The sequence below is a fragment of the Trematomus bernacchii genome, unplaced genomic scaffold, assembly GCF_902827165.1.
Source record: "Trematomus bernacchii unplaced genomic scaffold, fTreBer1.1, whole genome shotgun sequence".
In the NCBI taxonomy this organism is placed as follows: Eukaryota; Metazoa; Chordata; class Actinopteri; order Perciformes; family Nototheniidae; genus Trematomus; species Trematomus bernacchii.
The window spans coordinates 7,063,701-7,084,307 of record NW_022987588.1 but is presented as its reverse complement, the minus strand read 5'-3'; the positions used below and the strand labels follow the sequence as shown (position 1 = coordinate 7,084,307).

Genomic DNA, 20,607 nt, shown 5'->3' with positions numbered 1-20,607 from the left:
GTGTGTGTGTGTGTGTGTGTGTGTGTGTGTGTGTGTGTGTGTGTGTGTGTGTGTGTGTGTGTGTGTGTGTGTGTGTGTGTGTGTGTGTGTGTGTGTGTTGTGCCTGCCTGCGTGCGTGCGTGCGTGCGTGCGTGCGTGCGTGCGTGCGTGCCTGCCTGCCTGCCTGCCTGCGTGCGTGCGTGCGTGCGTGCCTGCCTGCCTGCCTGCGTGCGTGCGTGCGTGCGTGCGTTAAATATATTTATTATTGAGCCTAAGGGACTGCTGGGAACATCAATCAAGTAGAAGTCATATTTAAAAACGGTATCTCTAGTGTAACTGTATCTCCTTGTACATATTAAGACTCAATGTTAGTGATGCCCTTATAAACTTTGATTTAATCTTAAGTGTTAGTCTAAATAAGACATGAAAGTTCTTTCTGGGACCAATTAGATTTTGACTTTTAAACAGGTGAAAATAGTCAATTCAATCCAATATTCTAAATTCATGTATGAAATGAAGAGGTAATAATATATCACCCCATATAGAAAAAGCTAAATGAGTGATGTCACACACTAAAACAGGGTTTAGTCTGTTTTACTTGCTGTCAGAAGGAGACTCAGAACATCAGTAAATCCTGCAGTGTCTAATCAGTGTTTGTGTGTTTACTTCCGGCAGCAAACCAAGGAGAAGGTGAAGCTTCTGATCCAGTTAGCGGACAACCTGGTGGAGAAAGGCCACGCCCACGTGTCGGAGCTGAAGCGCTGGGTCAGCACGGTGGACCGCCGATACCGAGACTTCTCCCTGCGCATGGGCAAATACCAGGAGAGCCTGGAGAGAAGCCTGGGGGTCAGCTCTGAGGTACACACTCATTACACTGTAGTTTCTTCCCTTTTACTCCATATTTTTGTTTCAGATTATTGATTAAAAGATATATGTATGTTCCTTTACGCAGGACAATAAAGACTTGGAGTTGGATATTATTCCTGCCAGCCTGACAGACGACCCCGAGGTCAAACTGCGTGACCCCAACCCCGAGGTCAACGAGGAGAAGAGGAAGTCTGCCAGGAAGAAAGAGTGAGTGCAGGAACAAAGTTAGGAAGAGCATGACAGAGAAAAAAGTCTTTACACAATGAGAAGTAGAAATTACAAAAATGTCTTGTGACAAAAAACTGTGACACATGTAAGGTATAAGAAATGCTATTTTAATTTAAGCGTCCAAGTTTTTGTTTGTAAAATAATAGACCTACTGTGCAGCATGGCCCAAACCTGAAACACATGGAGTATGTAACATGATGCAGTAATGTACCCTATTTAACTCAATTAATTCATATCTACTCCCAAATGAGTGTCTTCTCAATCTGTTGTTATAATAGTCATCATCTGCTTCCTATAGTCGTCCAAAATTCCTATTTTTAAAGACATTAAAGAAAACATAATTATGTTCAAAGTACAATTATCTCCTCTGAAGCGTCTGAAATGGTTTTGTCTTGACATTTTACGAAGAAAAGAGGAACATGTGTATACTCATCTGACCACTATAAAAAAAAAAGAACCTAATGCATAATTCATGCCAGCTGATCCTCGTGATGTTTCCCTCTAAATGTTTTTCTTGTCTCAGGTTCATCATGGCAGAGCTGCTGCAGACAGAGAAGACCTACGTCAAAGACCTCCAAGAGTGTCTAGAGGTATGGAAACTGTTCTGCTTGTCCGATTCTGTTTTGAAACAACAAATATTTTCCTGTCTACAGTACCTTACCTGTCTGCCCGTCTCTCTGTCAGAACTACCTGTGGGAGATGACCAACGGCGTGGAGGAGGTTCCTGCCGCCATCGCTAACAAGGAGCACATCGTCTTCGGCAACATGCAGGCTATCTGCGACTTCCACAACAAGTGAGAGACACATACAATGTTTATGTAATATGATCCAGTGTGCAGGGGAATCAGGCTTTGCTATACGTGGTCCATGTTTTCCACCGAGACTTTTCTGAAACAACGTGTGAAGATACAAGCATAGCAAAAACCCTGGCCTGTTACTGGATATGCTTTGATTCTAAGCCTTGGAAATGCACTTCATTGTCAGAGCTTTAAAAACTCCCAAGGGTAACTTTTTTCTTCTTCTGATACCTGAAGGGGAGCTGAAGAAGCATCTTTGAGGTGTTCCTTCAAAGACAGCTCATGTTCTCCTGGAGTTTCCCCGAGGAACCTCTTTGTTTCTGATGCTTTGTGGTTCCATGGTTCCTCAGAGAAACATTATCGTGTACTCATTGCCTCCATTTAGATCTTAAAGGAACTTTTAACCTGCTGGTTCTTTTGGGGGAAAAAATATTTGAGCGGTCTGGACATTTTGTTTTACTGTCAAAGAAAGCCAGATTATTCCCTACACTCACTTTATATTTGGACTGTGTCAATTATTAGGGTTTTCTGCAGCTGATCCATGTTAGAAAAAAGTCTCCATTATGATCTTTTGCCATGTGTGTATGTGTTTGCAGTATTTTCCTGAAGGAGCTGGTGAACTATGAGCAGCTTCCAGAGGATGTGGGTCACTGCTTCGTCACCTGGGTGAGAATCGGCCTTCATGCCACATGTTGTCAAACCAATATGTGTCCTTAAAAGTCCTAATATGGGTTTAAGCTTGAGTAGAGCATACACAAATGACCCTGTAAAAACGTATCTCCCCTCCCCTCCTGTTTTCCAGGCTGATAAGTTCCACATTTATGTTGATTACTGTAAGAACAAACCGGACTCCAGTCAGCTCATACTGGAACATGCCGGCACCTTCTTCGACGTGAGTAATCATCATTCTGCCACAGATCCATTTACATCATTTCAACTCATCCATCTAACAGCTAACACCATTGTGTCTTTCAACCACCTCCTCGTAAACTGACCCAATCTGGGCTTCTCTAAAGCTTCTTAACAAAAAAAGTTCATACACAATGTATCTCCTTTAAATGCTTGCTTCTGTAAGTTTCAGGATAATAAACTGATGCCTTCAGTAACACCTGAAGCAGTATAATATCATGCTCATTGTGATGCTTCAGTTTAAAACGCAGCGGATAACCCAACAAACGCTTGATACAGGGATATCTTTATGATGGATGCCTACTGTGGAGCACGAAGATAAACCGGAGTCTAATTTATCATTTTAATTTAGCACTCCAGTAGGTACTCTGTCAGGCAGATTGCTTAGACTTGGAGGGGAAATTGTTTGCGTGCAGCTGCTGCTTTTTAATTTCCCTCCTGCAGCTGGAGATGGGGATGATTGTGAGACTCACCTCCTGTGTCACTAGGTGGTGCTGTTCGGTCATGAAATAGTTTAGATTCCCATCTATTGAACATTTCACAGTTATGACAGTTGCTCTAATGTTGAACTATTTTAGGATTTGCTGTAATGTTCTGTCTGTGTATGAACAGGAGATTCAGCAGAAACGTGGACTGGCTAACTCCATCTCCTCCTACCTCATTAAACCGGTCCAGAGGATCACCAAGTACCAACTACTGCTTAAGGTTGGTACACAGACACAGCATCAAAGTTTAGATTGCACAAATCAATTTAGATAACTAATGCTTTTCTGCTCTGTTTCACCCCCTCATTATATCTGATATCTTCTCCTCTCGCTCTGCAGGAGTTACTGTCATGTTGTGAGGAGGGAAAAGGGGAGATTAAAGATGGTTTGGAGGTGATGCTCGGTGTCCCTAAGAGAGCTAATGATGCCATGCATCTCGCCATGATGGAGGGTAAGACACTGTCTATACTGCTAAAGTTTTCAACATCACTTCTGTTCTTATTAGAATTTGGATTATATATCTGTAATTGTTAAACGTTTTCCAGTTTGTTGCATTTTTGTTTGCCAGAAGTTTTTCATAAATTAAATGAATTGCATTATTTTTTAACTATTAATTACTTTACTGCTCGGCATTTCCCAAGACATAGCCCACTTATTTATTCCTATGCCACCTTATGATTGTCTTTGTGTTCAGACCTTGAGCAGCTCGGGTGATATCAAGTCTTGTCCCTCTCGTCCTCAGGGTTTGAGGAGAACCTGGAGGTGCAGGGCGAGCTGATCCTGCAGGACAGTTTCCAGGTCTGGGATCCACGCTCGCTGATCAGGAAGGGGCGGGACCGACACCTCTTCCTGTTTGAGTTCTCCCTGGTCTTCAGCAAGGAGATCAAGGACTCAGCTGGAAGAACCAAGTACCAGTACAAGACCAAACTACTGGTGAGTGCCGCAACATGTGCAGCACTGTGTGTGTTTGCATGCAGTAATAACTTCTGTGTGTTTTAATAAAACAGATGGTTAGCTGTCAATGACTTACATTTCTGTCCTGCAGACATCGGAGTTGGGGGTGACCGAGCACATTGAGGGCGATCCATGTAAATTTGCACTTTGGGCAGGAAGAACCCCCTCCTCTGATAACAAAACGGTGCTAAAGGCAAGTAAAAAATGACATTTAAATGAAAAATGTACTAGATGTGTCTGTTCTAGTTTGCTATCATCAAGAATTTTTATTTAAGGTTAATCATAGTTCTCTCTCCACCAGGCGTCCAATATGGAGGCTAAACAGGAGTGGATTAAAAACATCAGGGAGGTGATCCAGGAGAGGATGACTCACCTGAAGGGGCCGCTCAAAGAGCCTCTGCATGTGCCCAAAACACCAGCGATGACCAAACCAAGGAATAATGCTAAGAGGTAAGCAAGGACACACAAACACAATTTATATAAAAAAATCATTTTGGATGAAGAAATGTGTGTGTTGACGTTTGAGATGCTCATAAGCACACATCAATTTAGTCAATACCTGGTATTGGTACATTTACAGTAGTGAGAAAATGTCTAAACATGGTGAATAAATTCCTTAAAAGACAAACATTTTCACTTGTAGTCACTATGATAGGAAAGTACATCTCCACAAGTTGTAAGGGAAAGATAAAGTATATAATAAAATAATATTTTTGTAACAAAATTGGTGTCATTATAGTATTCTTCCCAAACACGGCTGCCCTATAGAATTGCAGATTATTGCCTACACAAAACTGACCCTCACTGACTGTATAAATGCTCTTAAAATTCAGTGTCCCGCATTATTCCTGGAACTTCCTGGGATTAAGGACTTGACTTTTTTCCCACTTCTACTGTTGCCACAACTAGAAACATCATGATTGTAAACAGTGGCAATGCGGGCAGAAAGCTTATCACCGTGGTAAAAAATGTCATCACAGCAGATAAGATTTAAAACAGTGTATGCACACGTGATAGTATTGTCCCATCTGTCATTGTCTAAGTGTTGTCACATTCTCACACTGAAAGGGTGTGAGATGGCCATAGATTTAATCAAAGATATTCTGATTGTGTGTCTTCCAGGGAAGGAGGAGAAGATGGAGACAGTCAGGGAGACGGCAGCCAACCAGATACCATCTCCATCGCCTCCAGGACGTCCCAGAACACTGTCGACAGCGACAAGGTAGGAAACACTCACAGTTCACCTAATGCCAAAGGAAAGTAAAGGATTTTACAGGCAGCTGATTGGCTCTGTGGCCCTTGATGAGCTGATGACCCACAGCTGTGTCAGCGCTACAGGGTCTCCCACTCAGCTACAATGGGTAGAAGCAGGGGCTGTGTTAGTGCCAGTGGCAGAAAGACTGTGTACAGACTGTGTTTGTGCACATGTGATCTCTTAAACGAAAGGGAATCCCAACTCTGTGAAGGTTTACTATAAATTAAGATTATGTGTGTGTTAAGGTATGTGTGTATTTGATGTGTGTGTATGAGAGGAATCCAGCAATGTCAGTATATGAACAGAGGATAGGTCAGCGATGAGAAACCTCTTCAGGTGGTGTGCAGGCGTCTGTCCTGATGCCTCCTACCAACCACCCTCTCACATCCAAGTAAGCCCACCTTTAATCCTTTTATTGTGACAGATTTAAGTGAAAATAGTAAGAAGGAAAACCGAGGTCCTGTGTTCTTTGTTTGTTTTCGTTTTTTATTGTGTGTCCTCTCTTAAAACCACCTTAAGAAATGATTGGGTTTAACGATAAAAGAGCCTCTTTTATAGTTGTTTAGGAGCAGGGTGTACCTAACTACGTCTGTTGTGTCACCCCTCCTGTGTTTTTAAAAAGTACTTACCAATGCTGTAGTACTTTCTGATACATGTTTTTGGATATGGCAAACCAATAGTAACAGTTAAAACCTGAATTTGGTATTTGGATGTAGCTGAATTACATTTGCAAATACGCAACAAGTCAGTAAATATGCAGTTGTTTTGGTGCTTTGAATTCCACAATTATATTTGTTGTTTTCAATTTGCAATGCTTGCTGTACCTCCCTTTTGACCGCTATGCAGACACATACACACACACGCACACACACACAGATGTCTGTCATGGCCTCCCACTGTACTGTTACACAGTGTGGCCTTTTCACTGTGCAACCCCACGCCCACACACTACACTGCCTCTAAATGTCAGCACCATGCACACACACACATACACACACTTCTTCGCTCAGTCAGAATGCCGTCAACAGTGAGGCTTGTGTGTGTGCTGTAGTATTTCCACTTCCTTCTTGATTTTATTCTAGTCTTTAACTTCCTATTTTTTCCCGATTTTAACATAAAAAACATGTGTTTACAATAAATGGAGGTGAACAACTGATACCACACACATACAGTAGAGCTGTACTGTAACTCTAAATGTGTGCGTGATGTTTTTATTGCATGTCCATGTTGGTCTCCCCACCTCTTCCTGTCCAATGAAAACATCATAATGAATCTTTCCAGCTTTTGTTGAGTGTGGGTGTGTTGTTGTTCAGCTCCAGTTTATTGTTTCTAGGATTTAGAGAAGACTCTAGCTTGCTTTTTTTGGATTCTCCTCTTCTGTTTTCCTGAAAGAATCAAAGAGAAAAGAAGTGCCTAGATTTGTTTTGATAAGTTTCATATTTCATACGCTGACACCGCGGAGCATGGCTTTCAATGTGAGCTGTATTTCTTGGATGTATTTTCATAGAAGGGGCCCTATGATGTTAATTCTCCGGTTCACATTAGTATTCTGTGTCTCTACTGTGACACTGTGGGTGTTTCTCAATCGCGAGTGCACTTGCTTGGTAGCACATGTCTGCCGAGCATCTTGCTTCAGAAGCGAGTCAAGAATACTTCCTGACATTTGGAGAACAAAGGGTGGAACACGCTAGCAAGTGTGCAGGTGTGCGTCATATGAGAGGGCCTTACATCTTCCGCCACAGATTTGGGGAAATTGGTCCGTGCGCAAAGCATTGTGGGGATTTTAAGACCGTGGAGTCTACTCATGTGCAGCCTCGATATTTCTCCAAACGGAGTACGCCGGGCTCGGTAGATTTCCAAGTATGCTGGAGATTGGAACAGTACTTCGGCGGCACTCGATGACGTAGTACGCTTGAAATAGTGGCTCTGAAGCAGCTTTACTCGAGATTGAGAAACACCCCGAGACTGTCTCCATGCTTTAATGTTCAAAAAGCTCTTTATTTGTCTCGAACTGCCTGCCTGTCTCTTCTCTTTCTCAGGAAGGTGCCGTAAAATGTAAGAAAAAATGACAAAACAATATCCCTTTTGACAAATTACGATCCTCCCTTTTCATTCACTTTGTCTACAGCACTTGTTTACTTTATCTTTGAGTACAAATGTGAAGGATAACTGGAGGCATGTCTGGTTTGAGAGATGATTATCTTTCTCCCAGGGGGTTAGATGAGGCAGAGCAGTGCTTTTTGTCTTGCATGTGAAAGGTGGTGCTGCTCCTTTTTGCAGCGTTCCCAAGGCTCTGCAGTATCTCCAGCGATGTTTTATCATAAAGTATACTAATTCTTTGTGTATTCTGGAGTTAATAAGTCAATATATGCTATTTGTTCAGTCAATTATTGGATCAGGCTTGTTTGTTTAACGCTCTTGAGGTGTACCTTTTGCTACATTTCTCTTGATACTGTAGAAGCCTTTCACTTTAAAGCTTTGGAAGTGTTTTTCCAATCAGCAGATGACTGTTTTAAACAAAACAAGACGAAACTTGAGGTGTACCTTTCCAAATTGTTTGAATACAATGGGTTTTCTTTCCAGTTGTGACATTTTCAGTGAGTCACAATCGGCTCTTACACACATACAAGCCATTCTAGCCCTACAGAAATGACTATATTAATGAAGAAAAAGGATATAAATTCCATAATGAAATCATTAACAATTTGTTTTGGTAGTCCATGGCCTATTGCCCTCTTGTTCTTGCCTCGCCTTTTTTTCTCGCCTCCGTTTTTCCTTGACTTGATGGACACACCCACCATTTGTTGCTCATTTTGCAGTCAAGCGGTCTTTTCTTCTTCCCTTTTTCAAATTTAACATATTTCTCTCCGTCTCGCTTTTTCTGTCTCCCTCTCTCCCACGTAAACTATAATAACAACCCAGCATAGTCAGATGTTCCACTGGCTGTCTGGGTCTATATGGTGTGTGTGTGTGTGTGTGTAGACGGGGTGGGAAACTACTGTTTCTGGTGGTTTTTGGACAAGTTTTATATGACGAGCCATCCCCCCCCCCTCTCGTCGTCTTTGCAGAGTTTTGCTTTTTTCCCTCTGTCCTTCTCTCGGTCTCAATGAAACCTTGTTAGTATGCTTATAAAAAACAGTAGTACAGAGTAATTAAGGTTACTTCAAACCACCTCTCTTTAGGGCTGCTCAATTATGGCAAAAATCATAATCTCGATTATTTGGGTCAATAATTGATATCACGATTATTAAAAACGATTATCCATTTACTTTGAAAACATCCATTTATTGAAAATAAATTGAACAGTATGTTTTTAACAGTTGATTACCCTGAACTTTAAGAATAATTCAACTGAAAAACCAATACAAAAAATAATAAAAATAAAATAATCGTTTTATTTCGATTACGTTGTTTCCGTAATCGTTGCAAGCCAAAATCGTAATTGCGATTAAAATACGATGAATTGAGCAGCCCCTACCTCTCTCACTGTTTGAGCAGCCGGTTGACATTAAGCAGCACTTCCGACAGATTGAAGCTCCTCCTGAAGTATTGACAGCATTGTTATATCTTGCATCTTGTTGTGGTCAGTGAGAAAGATGTGCTGATAGACAGAGAGGCTCTATGCATTTAAACATGAATTACATAAATACAATTCATGTATAGATAGGTCAAAGCGAATGGCATAGTTTGTAACCATCCATCCATGTTTTCTTTTAATTATGAAGACAATGGGTCCCTAGCCTGTTTTAGAAATAGACCTTAAAGGTGGGGTAGGTAATTTTGGAGAAACCAGCTCGAGTGTGCTAGAATTTGAAAATACACAGCCGGAACAAATCTGCCACTTCCTTACAGAGCCCCTCCTCCAACACACACGAACGCGCACATGACCAATGAGGGTACGAGATAAGTTTGTGCACAGATGGAAGGCTGACAGGCAGGTAGGCCATCCAGTTATTTTAGCCGGGCCGGCTAAAATGATTGGTCGTGCTTTTTACAGTACTACGGCTTCCACAGATGACATTTTTTTTTTGTCAAAGCACTTAAGATATTCATTGCTATCGGGATGTTAAGAGCATTCCATGGAATATAACAAAAAGTGTATCTCGAGCCGGTTTCTCAAACTTACCTACCCCACCTTTAACTTTAAAATATTTCAGGAAGTTATCAAACAATCACTGACGACCTTCCTTACTTGTCATTTATACAAAAATACTTATTGTGCTACTGTCAAAATACTAATGGACAGCTCTATGTCAGTAAACATTATTCCCTTCAGCTCTGTGTTGTTTGGGATTGGGCCAGTTCTCCAACATGGTGTTATGCTATTTGATAGCTATGTGACGTTGAGTGGAATATCTCTTTTCTGTGACGTTTCTTGGTACAGTGAGTCAGCTGTGGCACAGTCTGTGGTTTTCATGTTATTTAAAGCATTGTTCCAGCGGTTGACAGCTGGCAGCCCGCATGGCTCCACCACAGCCCTGTAGGTCAGAGGACAAATACTGTTTTTAGCCTCCGCCTTCATTTGGAGTAAAAAAATGTTGTTTCTTCTTTGAGCCATAACCAATAAAATCTGTAATGTAAAAAAAATCTACAAGCACATTTCTCCTATAGGACTGAACATGCATCACTGGTTGGAAACGGCCTCAGCAACCTCTGGATCCATGTTTATCCCAGTGGCTTGAATGAATTAAATAGTTCATGACGCCTCACTAGTGTCAGACTTGGTCATCCAGAGGAATTATTTCAGCTTTTAAGTTAAAAGCCCACTAACACAGGGGATTAAAAAGAACCTCTTATTTTCTCAAATACCTCATGTGTACGTCTGCCTCTTTAGGCCACTTTAAGCCATATTGCAACACATTTTCTATTTATACAGATATTCATGTTTCCTAAATCCTAGTGACTTTGGAGATCTCTGACTTTTCCTCTAACTCCATCATTAAGCTGATATTTCTGACTTTGTGGAAATACTTTACATCAGAATCTTATCTTTGTGAGCATGTAAGCAAGCTGTCATTAGCTCAACTCAAATTACTGTTCATAAAGAGAGGCTCTAGTCACATTTGAATATAACTTTAACATTACAAACAACATGCCGTTAATGTCCATTGTGTTGTGTGGCACTAATCTAAGCGATGCATATCTCAAAATGCAAAACTAAACAAGATGGCATAATGTTTTTTTCTCACTTGTATTTTGGACAAACTGACCCTAAAACATTAAGCTCAGCCACCATTTAGAATCATTGCAAATAATTTCCATCAGGTTGCACATGTTCTTAATATCACATAGTGTAACCAACCTAAATTCTATTATGCTTTACACGTGACATAGTTGCCACTGCTGTCACATGAAAGTATCTAAAAGTAGTTCTGTAGTTGGATGCAGGCCATATGAACAGGAAATCTCCCTGACGGGTATCTTAAGCTAAAGTTGGCAACTCCTGGTTGGTTATTTCCCACTTTGAATCACCTCTATGTGGCTGTGACTTTGTAATGTACTCATACCTCACTACTAGCTTTTTTTAATGCAACCATCATGAGGAAAGACAAATAAATACTGGATATACGTTTACATAACAAAAGGGGAATCTTAACTATTAACTGATTAATATCTAATGTTTTATATTGTAGTGATTTTTTTATTTTTTTGATATACTGTTACACTGGCTAGCAATTGTTTACACGTGTATGTTCTCATGAATCAAATGCATTCAGTGTCGGGTTCAGACTGAAGCCGAACAGTAGCCATCTGCTGGTCATATGACTGTTGTGTCTCTCACACACACACACACACACACACACACACACACACACACACTCAAACTCTCAAACCCACACTCAAACTCTCAAACCCACAGAGAGGTAGACATACACACCCACAGACAGAGAGATAGACATACACATGCACGCACGCACACACACACAGGAAGAGAGGGACACTCACAAAAGTAGCGCTGGTAGTTTAAAGTGTTTTAGTGACCCAGTAACTTCCAAGGAGTGGGAGAAATGTGAACACACACACACACTCACTCACACCAGGCAAAGTGCAGTTGCCATTTAATACAAAGCCATGGCTGTTTGTTCAGAGGGAGAGAGAGAGAGAGAGAGAGGGAGAGACATTGTGAGGGCGTGTTTGTGTGTGTGGCTAAGACACAAACGAGGGAGTTGTCAGAGACAGAGAGCGACAGCAGAGGAGAGATCGACATGCCAAAGTGGATGAGCTTTAAACTGTTCAAAGAGAGCAGCAGAGTGAGTACTAACAGCTGGACGACACACACTAGCTGATCTACTGGTGGATCACTTTATACCTATTCACTGTATTCATGACAAACATGCTGCTTTACTATTACACTGTCTGGAAGGAGCATGTTAGTGTTCCTGTTTAACTTATTCACTGCTGAATTAAACTTCATAGAAGTCACATTGCTGCAAAAGAAATATAGTAAACTAACAGGTAAATTACCCAAAATGTGTAAATGCAGTTATTTGTTTGAACAAAAAGCAACATCTTGCACTAGATCTTGTAAATTGCCATGCTAGCGTGATTTAAAAATGCTGGTAGAAACATCTGATTTCTATGTGTGTTAAAAAACGTCTTGGTTTCATAATAAATCAGGTACTTGGTTTCCAACCTTTGTGCTCTAAAGAACAAAGACCAATATGATACTACTCATTTGAATATTGATATCATCTACTAATCCCAGTGTAATACGTTAAGATACCGTATTTAAGAATAGGCAGACGCTCAGACAGATGCCTCTCCTGCCACTCTCTATATTCTTCAGTTCACTCTGCACACAATCCTCTGTTTTGACTTGATTCTCTGCATGAATGGAGCTGCTGAGAGGGAACCGGCTTGTGTGCATCGAGTTCTGTGTGATCTTCCTCTTAGACGTCCTTTCATGTTGACCTAATAGCTTGTACAATTCCACTTTAAAAGAAAAACCTCTCTCCTGCGTAGAGACATTTCTTCATTTGAATTTTCTTTTATCTGAGGTTTTTTTAGGTTTAGTTCCTGCACTCCTTTGAGGGTTTGGCCACTGATTCAGATGCTAATCCAGATCATACGTGCTGTTGACTTTCACTTAGCCTTAAAAGCTGGACTGCAGAAGGGGGTGTTTTGGCTGTGTGTGTGTAATTGGATGGGTTAATGGTTAAACAGGGTGTGTGCGTGCCAAGCAGACAGACAGACAGGAAACAGGTCATAAGCTGCCACAGAATAACAGGATAAATAAAATGTGAGCATCGAGGTGGCTGAGTTGAAGTCGGTTTGATTCATATTACTACGGTGGCTGAGAGGTGCAATCGACAATTACAAAGTGTGAAACACTTTAACAAAGCTTGAGACAAATTTACATTTTATAAAACAAATTTACATTTTATAAAACAAATTTACATTAGCCAAACACTTTTACCAAAGAAAAAACGATGTAACATTAACAAAAACAAATTAACAAGATGCGAAACACTTTTACAAAGCTAGAGACACATTTAATTTTGTTTTATAAAATGTAAATTTGTCTCCAGCTTTGTTAAAGTGTTTCACACTTTGTAATTGTCGATTGCATCTCTCAGCCACCGTATATTACAGAGCAGACACACTGTAGTGTAAACGCTGTCATGCTGTTATCTGCTGACCAAATGCACCCATCCATAACGCTGCCCTCTGATAATATCAGATATCCTTTTCACATGTAGTTTGGACTTTTACAGGCTAAGATAAACATTTCAAAATGTAGAATAAATTCAGTTTAGTCAATAACTCGTTTTTTTCTTGTCTGTTTGACCTGTATATAGTTCTTTGGAGCGTACATTAAATGCTTTTGAAAAATCCAACTGTGATATTCTACAGTAACAACAAATTGCCAAATGTAGTGACTGTTACAGTATGCTGAGAATAGAGTTTGTCTTTCATTGCATGCATGTCAATCTTATACTTGCAATGAAAGAGGAGAGTGCTGTTTTTGTTTGGAAAATAGAGATTTTTCAGCTTCCAGAAAGCAAGATAGTTGCACTGCCATCACATACTGTATTGTATATTTACACATCTAGCATTTCATTTTCATCTCATATATGTATACAGTATATTTAGCTCATAAAGAAGATGGTTGCGCAGTAGAAGTTGTTTAAAAAGTGTGTTTATGTGTTTTGTATGTTTTTCCTCAGACTCGTAGATGCCATTGTGGCGGCAGAGCAGCCATGTGATTACATTGTTTGCACTCTGCAGGGTTTCTGATTCTGAATGAAATGCTTGGTTGGAGTGGTTTCTTAATTATCTGTGCAGTTGCTTTTTTTGTGTTTTGTTTAGTAATTTCTGCTGTTTTAGAGCAACAGGAAGTCGTAATGGTCACACTGGTTACTGTGCAGTATTTACTTGGAGAAGGTAGATGTCTTTACTCTTTATTTTCAGCCAATAAGATGCTGGACTGGTTTCTGTATCGCGCTAACATCACTTCTTAACTCATTATAACTATCACTTTAGCATCAGAGGCTAACGTATCATCAGAACGCAACCCTGTCACATAATGAGCATCTTTGTGTGTGCATTACAGTGCTGCTGCACACACACTGCAGCTGTCTGTACTCTATGTCAACATAATACTCCTATAGCTCTGCTTGGAATATTTTGTCTTTCCATTCTTCCTCGTAGAGTTGTTAATATAAAAGACAACATTGAGCAAGACACCCAGTTCTGCAAAAACACATTGACTGTCACTTCATGTGGATATAACAGAAAGGCATCCAAGGGCCTTTTGACACAAGGCATCAAGAATGATAGGAAGAGGTTATGAAGAGTAGTCCTACTTGATTTCTTCGAATTAATTCCCTTTTTTGTGTAGAAATGAATAGCTGCAGGGGCCTCAAAAAGAGACCCTGCCCTCCAAACAGCAACAAAACATTGTGTCCGTATAGAAAATAACTAATATTTAAGACCACATTCTTAACCAATGAACAATTCTGCACTGAGAGAAGTTTTCCTGACATACAGTAGGTACAATAAGTACCCACTGTTCAGACTTGGGACAGGAGGTGTTTTTCCATGAGTTCATCTCCAGGGTGCTGCATTCAGTTCTGCCATCACTGTTTTAGTACCCATATTTGATTCCCTCTGAAACACAAACACACCTTTTTATATTTTGCAGAGATATCCTTTATATTAGATATATGTATTTACTAGTCTACAGACCTAAAATATAGGTATGTATTGTGCAGAACAAAGTATGTTGAGCCTAAAGACTGAATGGTTGTGTCTTTTATGTATGACGCATTAGCCTTAGCCAAATCTATCCGGATGATGTTTCTTAATTATCTCACAAAGTGTGAATGTTAGTTGTTCATGGGTTATCCTTCCAATATTTGCTTATGGAAAGTGAAGCATGTTTTTATGGTCGTCTTTGGGTGATTCAAAACACTTTAAGTTGAGGGAAAGATCCTGGTGGTCTTTGAATAGTGAAAAAGGTCAAATCTGACTTGGAAGACGGAACATGATCCTCAGTTCTTTAATGTTGAAGTCTGGGGCTGTGGTATAAGAATATGACACTTTCACTGGAAAACCATGTTGCCAGTGAATGTAAGTATTGCAAATGAGTTTCATATGACAGTAATTCCTTGGAGACGGGGTTGGTGGTCCCTTACCTTACCCTACATATGTCCACGAAAGCAACATGCGCTGTCACTCTGGTTTGCTTTAGCAGTTTCCATCCCTGGAAAACAGAAGCCAGTATGTCTGAGACAGTATGCCTGTACAATTGGCAGATTTCTAAATAGACTTGTAGTCTCTTAAGCCCACTTCACAGGCTAATATGTATTCAATATTCAATTATGATACTGTCTTGTTTAATAACAAGCACTTCCATCTGCTCTTTAACCACTTTCCTATTCCTATTTCATCAATATTTTAAAGGTGGGGCATGAATGAATTTGAAAACGCTGTTGTAAAAAAACGCAAGGAAAAATAGCTGCTCATTGATTATTAATTACCTACAGATCAAGTTTACTCACTTTCTATTTTCTTAACCTTTAAACATAATGACCCCATGAAATGAAGACGAGAGTTTCTGGAAAACATCTTCAGCGGTGACGTCACGCTGCACTTCTAAGTGCGAACGAAATCCAACCAATTAAAACCATGACTCATTTTTCAATACCCCCGCTGTTCCTTCTGTTGCTGGAAACTTTTTGTTAATCTTTCTCTGGATAATGACTTATGACTTTTAGTTTTCTGATGTCGACACGTTCAATTTGTTCTGCTGCTGAAAGAGATAGAGCGTGTGTCTTCCTCTGCTGTAACGGACCGTCCACACAGCAGCGTTAAAAAAATCTTGGAGGTGGGCGTATCTGAAGCTAGGGGATTTTTTGCGAGCAAGGCACCAACAACCAATCACATGAATCTCCCGCCCCCGACATACGAAGCAAAAAGTTTGAAGTAAACTGGATATAAACTCCCCAAACAGGCGAAAACATACCACTGTCTCTGCCACCTCCCTCCATGCCTGGCTCCTCCGGTTTATATCCCGGTAGGTAAATAGGGACTGGTCATAAAGCACCGGGTGATCCCATACCGCTAATTTCTCCTCCATTTTTTGGAATATGAGGAAATGACCTGCGGTATGTCTCTCCCAGCATACACGCCGTTTGATTGGCTAGCGCTTGAACTGTCAGATTTGCATACACGGGATTTGATTGGCTGACGCTTCCACCTCAGCCTCAAAAGTTGAACATTGTTCAACTTTGAATCCTGAAAATCCTGAAAATCTCCGCTCGCCTGCCCACAATGCAGTTCGGCGAAAAGTGAGGGAAAGTGACGTCACCCCATTCAAATTGAATGGGCAGAAGCGTTTCAAGATTTTTTTTTAACGCTGCTGTGTGGACGGTCCGTAACACCATCACAAGCTGCTGCGTGCATTACGTTTGTTTTCAGTGAACAGACATGGTCTTATGACAGACACAAGTAGAGCAAAAGACACACCCAAGAACACACACTAACACACACATGACCGTCAGTTGAGAGTGGTACTGACAGTGGATAGAGGTTGTTTTATTATTTGGTTCATTCGCACTGCTGGCTGAAATCCTTGTAGGTCTTACCCTTTTCGCTTATTTTTCTTCAATGTTGATAAATGAATTGGTCTATCTGGATGTAAAAACCGTAAAGGAGACCACTGAGGGGCATGATATCCAATATACTTTATTTATCAAATGAAAATGTCTAGTTAAGCTGTTAATTTACATGCAAGATAACCTGGTAACATTGAGCCCGGTTGAAAACTTGAAAAAAGATCATCGTGGAGTCTCAACTACCTGCTGTTGTTCGATCAGCTTCTAGTATTAATGTCAAGCTTGTTTCCTCTTATGAATCCTGCACTCAATTGAATTTGATTTTCACACCCTTGTTACTACCAGTGTCACCCTGACACCACCAAATGGAGCGGATTAAATTATTATTAGTACGCAAAGTTTGGTGACGTCGTGATTCCCATTATAGCTCTGCCTTCTACCCGAGTGGAGGTCTAATCAGGCAGAATAAGTGACAACACACGGCCTCTGAAGCGCTGTGTGTGCGTGTGTGTGTGTGTGTGTGTGTGGCCATCTGTCAGGTATAAACTCACCTCCACCTTATATAGAAACAGGGGTCCTTGTTGCTAGGAGATCTTTAGCCTGGTAAAGACTGCTTACACACTCGCTCTCTCCCTGACATTTACCAAGACAATTAGAGTAGAGCAGACGGGGGAGAAAAGGAAATCACAATGTACATCCTGAAACCACTTTTGTGTCATTATACATGGATTTTACATTCAATGTTCAGGAAGGTCAATTGTATTTATACAGACCAACATCAATCACTAATTTGCCTCAAGGGGTTTTATAATCTGTGCAGCTTATGACACCCTCTGTGCTTTAGACTCAGATAGACAATACCCCCACAGAAAGAGATCAAAACAACAAAGTGTAACAAAGGAGAAGCCCCTTAACTATAGTGTTCATTTACTGCCGTAATACTACATGTATAGCAACTACTACGACTGACTTTAATGATTTGATTTATTTTATAGGATCAAGTCAGACATCCACTATTGCTTTTGTCCTTATGTGCACCTGCTGTTGAACTGGATCAAATTGAAGTGCAGGTGCAGCTTTTCTGATAAGTCTGAAGATAGCGAGGTGAGGTTTTAGACCAAACAGCAGCTCAGTTTGATGTGTTCCCAGTTTCTCTGCTGCCTGTAGGTGAGCGAGCGGTCAGTGAGGGTCAACCAAAACAAAATAAGATGTGACAGATTCAGGTGATGTGCTGTTATGTCTGGCTGTGCTGGTTAATACACTCCACAGTGCGCTACACCCAGCCAACAGCTCACCGTGTTTCTACAGTACACAGGTGGTGCCAGAGGCTTTATCAGTGAGCTGTTTGTTTAACACACACATTACCTCTGCAACAGTTCAGTGAATTCTGCTGAAGTTTTTCTATACTTTATATCTCGAGTCCCATTTGTGCCGAACATATCTATGTGTGATGCTTTACTGTTACATTTGATTGTGTTTCAACTTAATAGGAACAAAGGGCAACACACCTTAGCAGTGTGACGTCACCTACAGTATATCACTATGAAGTGCGTGTGAATGGGAATTCATTCTTAATAGTTAAAGTTTTTATGAAGGCGTTTAGACAGTCCAGTCCACATTTTGGACCGTGAAACTGTTCAGTTTGTTTCATTTTCTGTCAATCATTAGCTCTGGAAACTGTCCAGCGGATAATATTTACAACTGCTGTTTGAGATGATTACTCTGAAACCTCCAAGTCTCTGAGTATGAGTACTGTTTGTGTTTTAAACATACAGCTCTGATCAATGAGTTATATAGTGTTAATGAGTAATATGCTCTTTTTATGGTTGCTTATTTGTTCATGCATAGATAATAAATCAAAGTAACATGACAAGTGCACAGTGCTGTTAAAGGAATGGTGAATTTGCAATGTACTGCATATTTGATATTCAACACATCTGTTCTAAACAACAGAAATACTGATCTCCCAGATTACATTTTAGTCCTAGGTCAGGTCAGAAAGTGGTTCATGTTGACATAACGTGGAAGTCTGTGTGGCATCAGAGAGTGTCAAAACACACACCAATCTTTTGTCCATGGTTGGTTTTAAAACTAATTGATGCTCCGCTCTTCCTCTGTGTGCACTGGCCATTGTTTGTTTTAAAACAGTTAATGTTTACATGCTGCTGGTTCATTCGGTTCTCCTGCAGAGATATGTAATTTCTGCTTTTTTAGTATGAAAATATTCGGTGTTAATCGTGCAAACACTGATGGATGAAGTTTCTCTTTCTTTACTATCAGGTGGATAAAACATATAAAATAAGGCTGGATTAAAAAAACTCTGAAAAGGAATATTTAGATTGATTTTTCGCCACAAACAGGAAATAGTTTGAAATAACTGTTACACTTCTCATGTTTTGAGAGTTGAATTGTCTAACCTAATGTCTCCTCTGTTTGCAGCTCTCTGGCGGCTGCGAGCTGACGGTCGTCCTCCAGGACTTCACAGCAGGATGCAGCACGGAGATGTCCGTCAGCACCGGTGAGAGGAAGCTGCCTGTCCTGTCCACACATATATTTTGGATCTGCCTGTTCATTCAATGTTTAGTTTAGAAAATGAATTCAAATATTGTAGGAAGATTGGGCTAGTGTATGCCTGCTGAAATGTAATGGAGGTTATTCGGTTTAGTTCGGGTTTATGTTTAATTTTCTTTGTGAATCATTCCATTCTTGCAATGATTTTATTTTCCATCATGAATTTAGAGTTATTCATATTTAAACACCACTGTATAAATTGTAATATGCACATTTGTACACATTTATTTTTGTTACATATTGCAGTACAATTTGCTCATTTTAACTAAACTTCTTATGTTGATGTACATTATTTTATTCTGTTTCATTTAATATTTGTATTGAACATTTTAGTTAACTTCCTATGTTCATTTTTTATGTATCTTTTAATTCACATTTTACTTGAACTTCTCTTGTTAATGTAAATATATGTTTTGTATGGTTTCTTTGTATTTTGTATTCTTTATAAAAATGAAGCAACCTAATTTATTCCCAGGGTAATTGAAGTATTCTGATTCTCCGTTAAACATCCGTCTGCTCCTCTCTCTCCAGGCCAGACGGTGGAGCTGTTGGAGCGGCCGAGCGAGCGGCCCGGTTGGTGTTTGGTGCGGACCACCGAGCGCAGCCCCCCCCAGGAGGGTCTGGTTCCCAGCTCCGCGCTCTGTGTGTCCCACTCGCGCTCCAGCGTGGAGATGGACTGCTTCTTCGGCTCGGGGAAAGGTAGGAAGGACCAACCTGAAGTCCAAAAAAACTCTGACCTTTACCCTCTCCTGTTGCTCTATCTAAGTTTATGACTTGGTGTGCAACGATAAGGATAACCTCTCATTGCTCTGGTGTAAGAGGAAAAACGTCTCTCTCAAAGGACATCATAAAAATAGAGAAGTACAAGGTAAAATATATAAATGAAATTCAAGAATGAAGGAATTACACTTGTTTAGTTTGATTCTTTTTATTCTGGTTCAGGATTAGCATGTTCCCAAAGCAGAGACTCAAAAACGATTTATATGCACACATTTCCCTCTCTTGAATTCCACACAAATTAACTAATACATAAATGAGTTAAAGTACAAGTGGCCAGATTGGACAGATTTTAGTCATACATTAGGGTAGTTGGAGAAAGTCCAGCTTCAGTATGTGTCCTGTTGTTCAGCTACTCCTAAAATGTCGTGAAATTCAAAAATGGGAAATTCAACCACTCCCATAGTATGATAACTTTTTATCAGGCTTTAGTCAGACTGAAGAAGAAACATTTATTTCCTTTTGTCAGATTCAAGTAATATGATCTGTATCGACCTCTATTGGTGAGATGTGGGCATTACAGTATTAGTGAAACCTGTCTTGCTGCTGAAAGAAGAAGTCCTTAAAAAACGTGTTGTTAAATAGTCATCACGTATGTGGTATCTATTGAGGAATAGCTATAAGTAGATGATCTCTCAATCCGTCTGTGTGAGCATGTGGATGATTTCTCCATTGAAGCAAATCTTTCTTTTATTTTTAGACTAATGTTTTAGAAATGTACTTGA

The 20,607-nt window shown here is 40.2% G+C and overlaps 1 protein-coding gene across 1 annotated transcript in view; it reads left to right on the top strand.

Moving 5' to 3' along the window:
• LOC117481054 (kalirin-like) overlaps positions 1 to 20,607 on the top strand; it is a 129,857-nt gene that overhangs the window by 64,610 nt on the left and 44,640 nt on the right. The window contains 14 exon segments of the mRNA XM_034128531.1: positions 655 to 837; positions 932 to 1,053; positions 1,598 to 1,664; positions 1,759 to 1,868; positions 2,468 to 2,537; positions 2,674 to 2,763; positions 3,393 to 3,485; positions 3,605 to 3,716; positions 4,008 to 4,198; positions 4,311 to 4,412; positions 4,521 to 4,669; positions 5,342 to 5,441; positions 18,974 to 19,052; positions 19,637 to 19,804. Of these exon segments, the coding sequence (XP_033984422.1) occupies positions 655 to 837; positions 932 to 1,053; positions 1,598 to 1,664; positions 1,759 to 1,868; positions 2,468 to 2,537; positions 2,674 to 2,763; positions 3,393 to 3,485; positions 3,605 to 3,716; positions 4,008 to 4,198; positions 4,311 to 4,412; positions 4,521 to 4,669; positions 5,342 to 5,441; positions 18,974 to 19,052; positions 19,637 to 19,804 (1,636 nt within the window).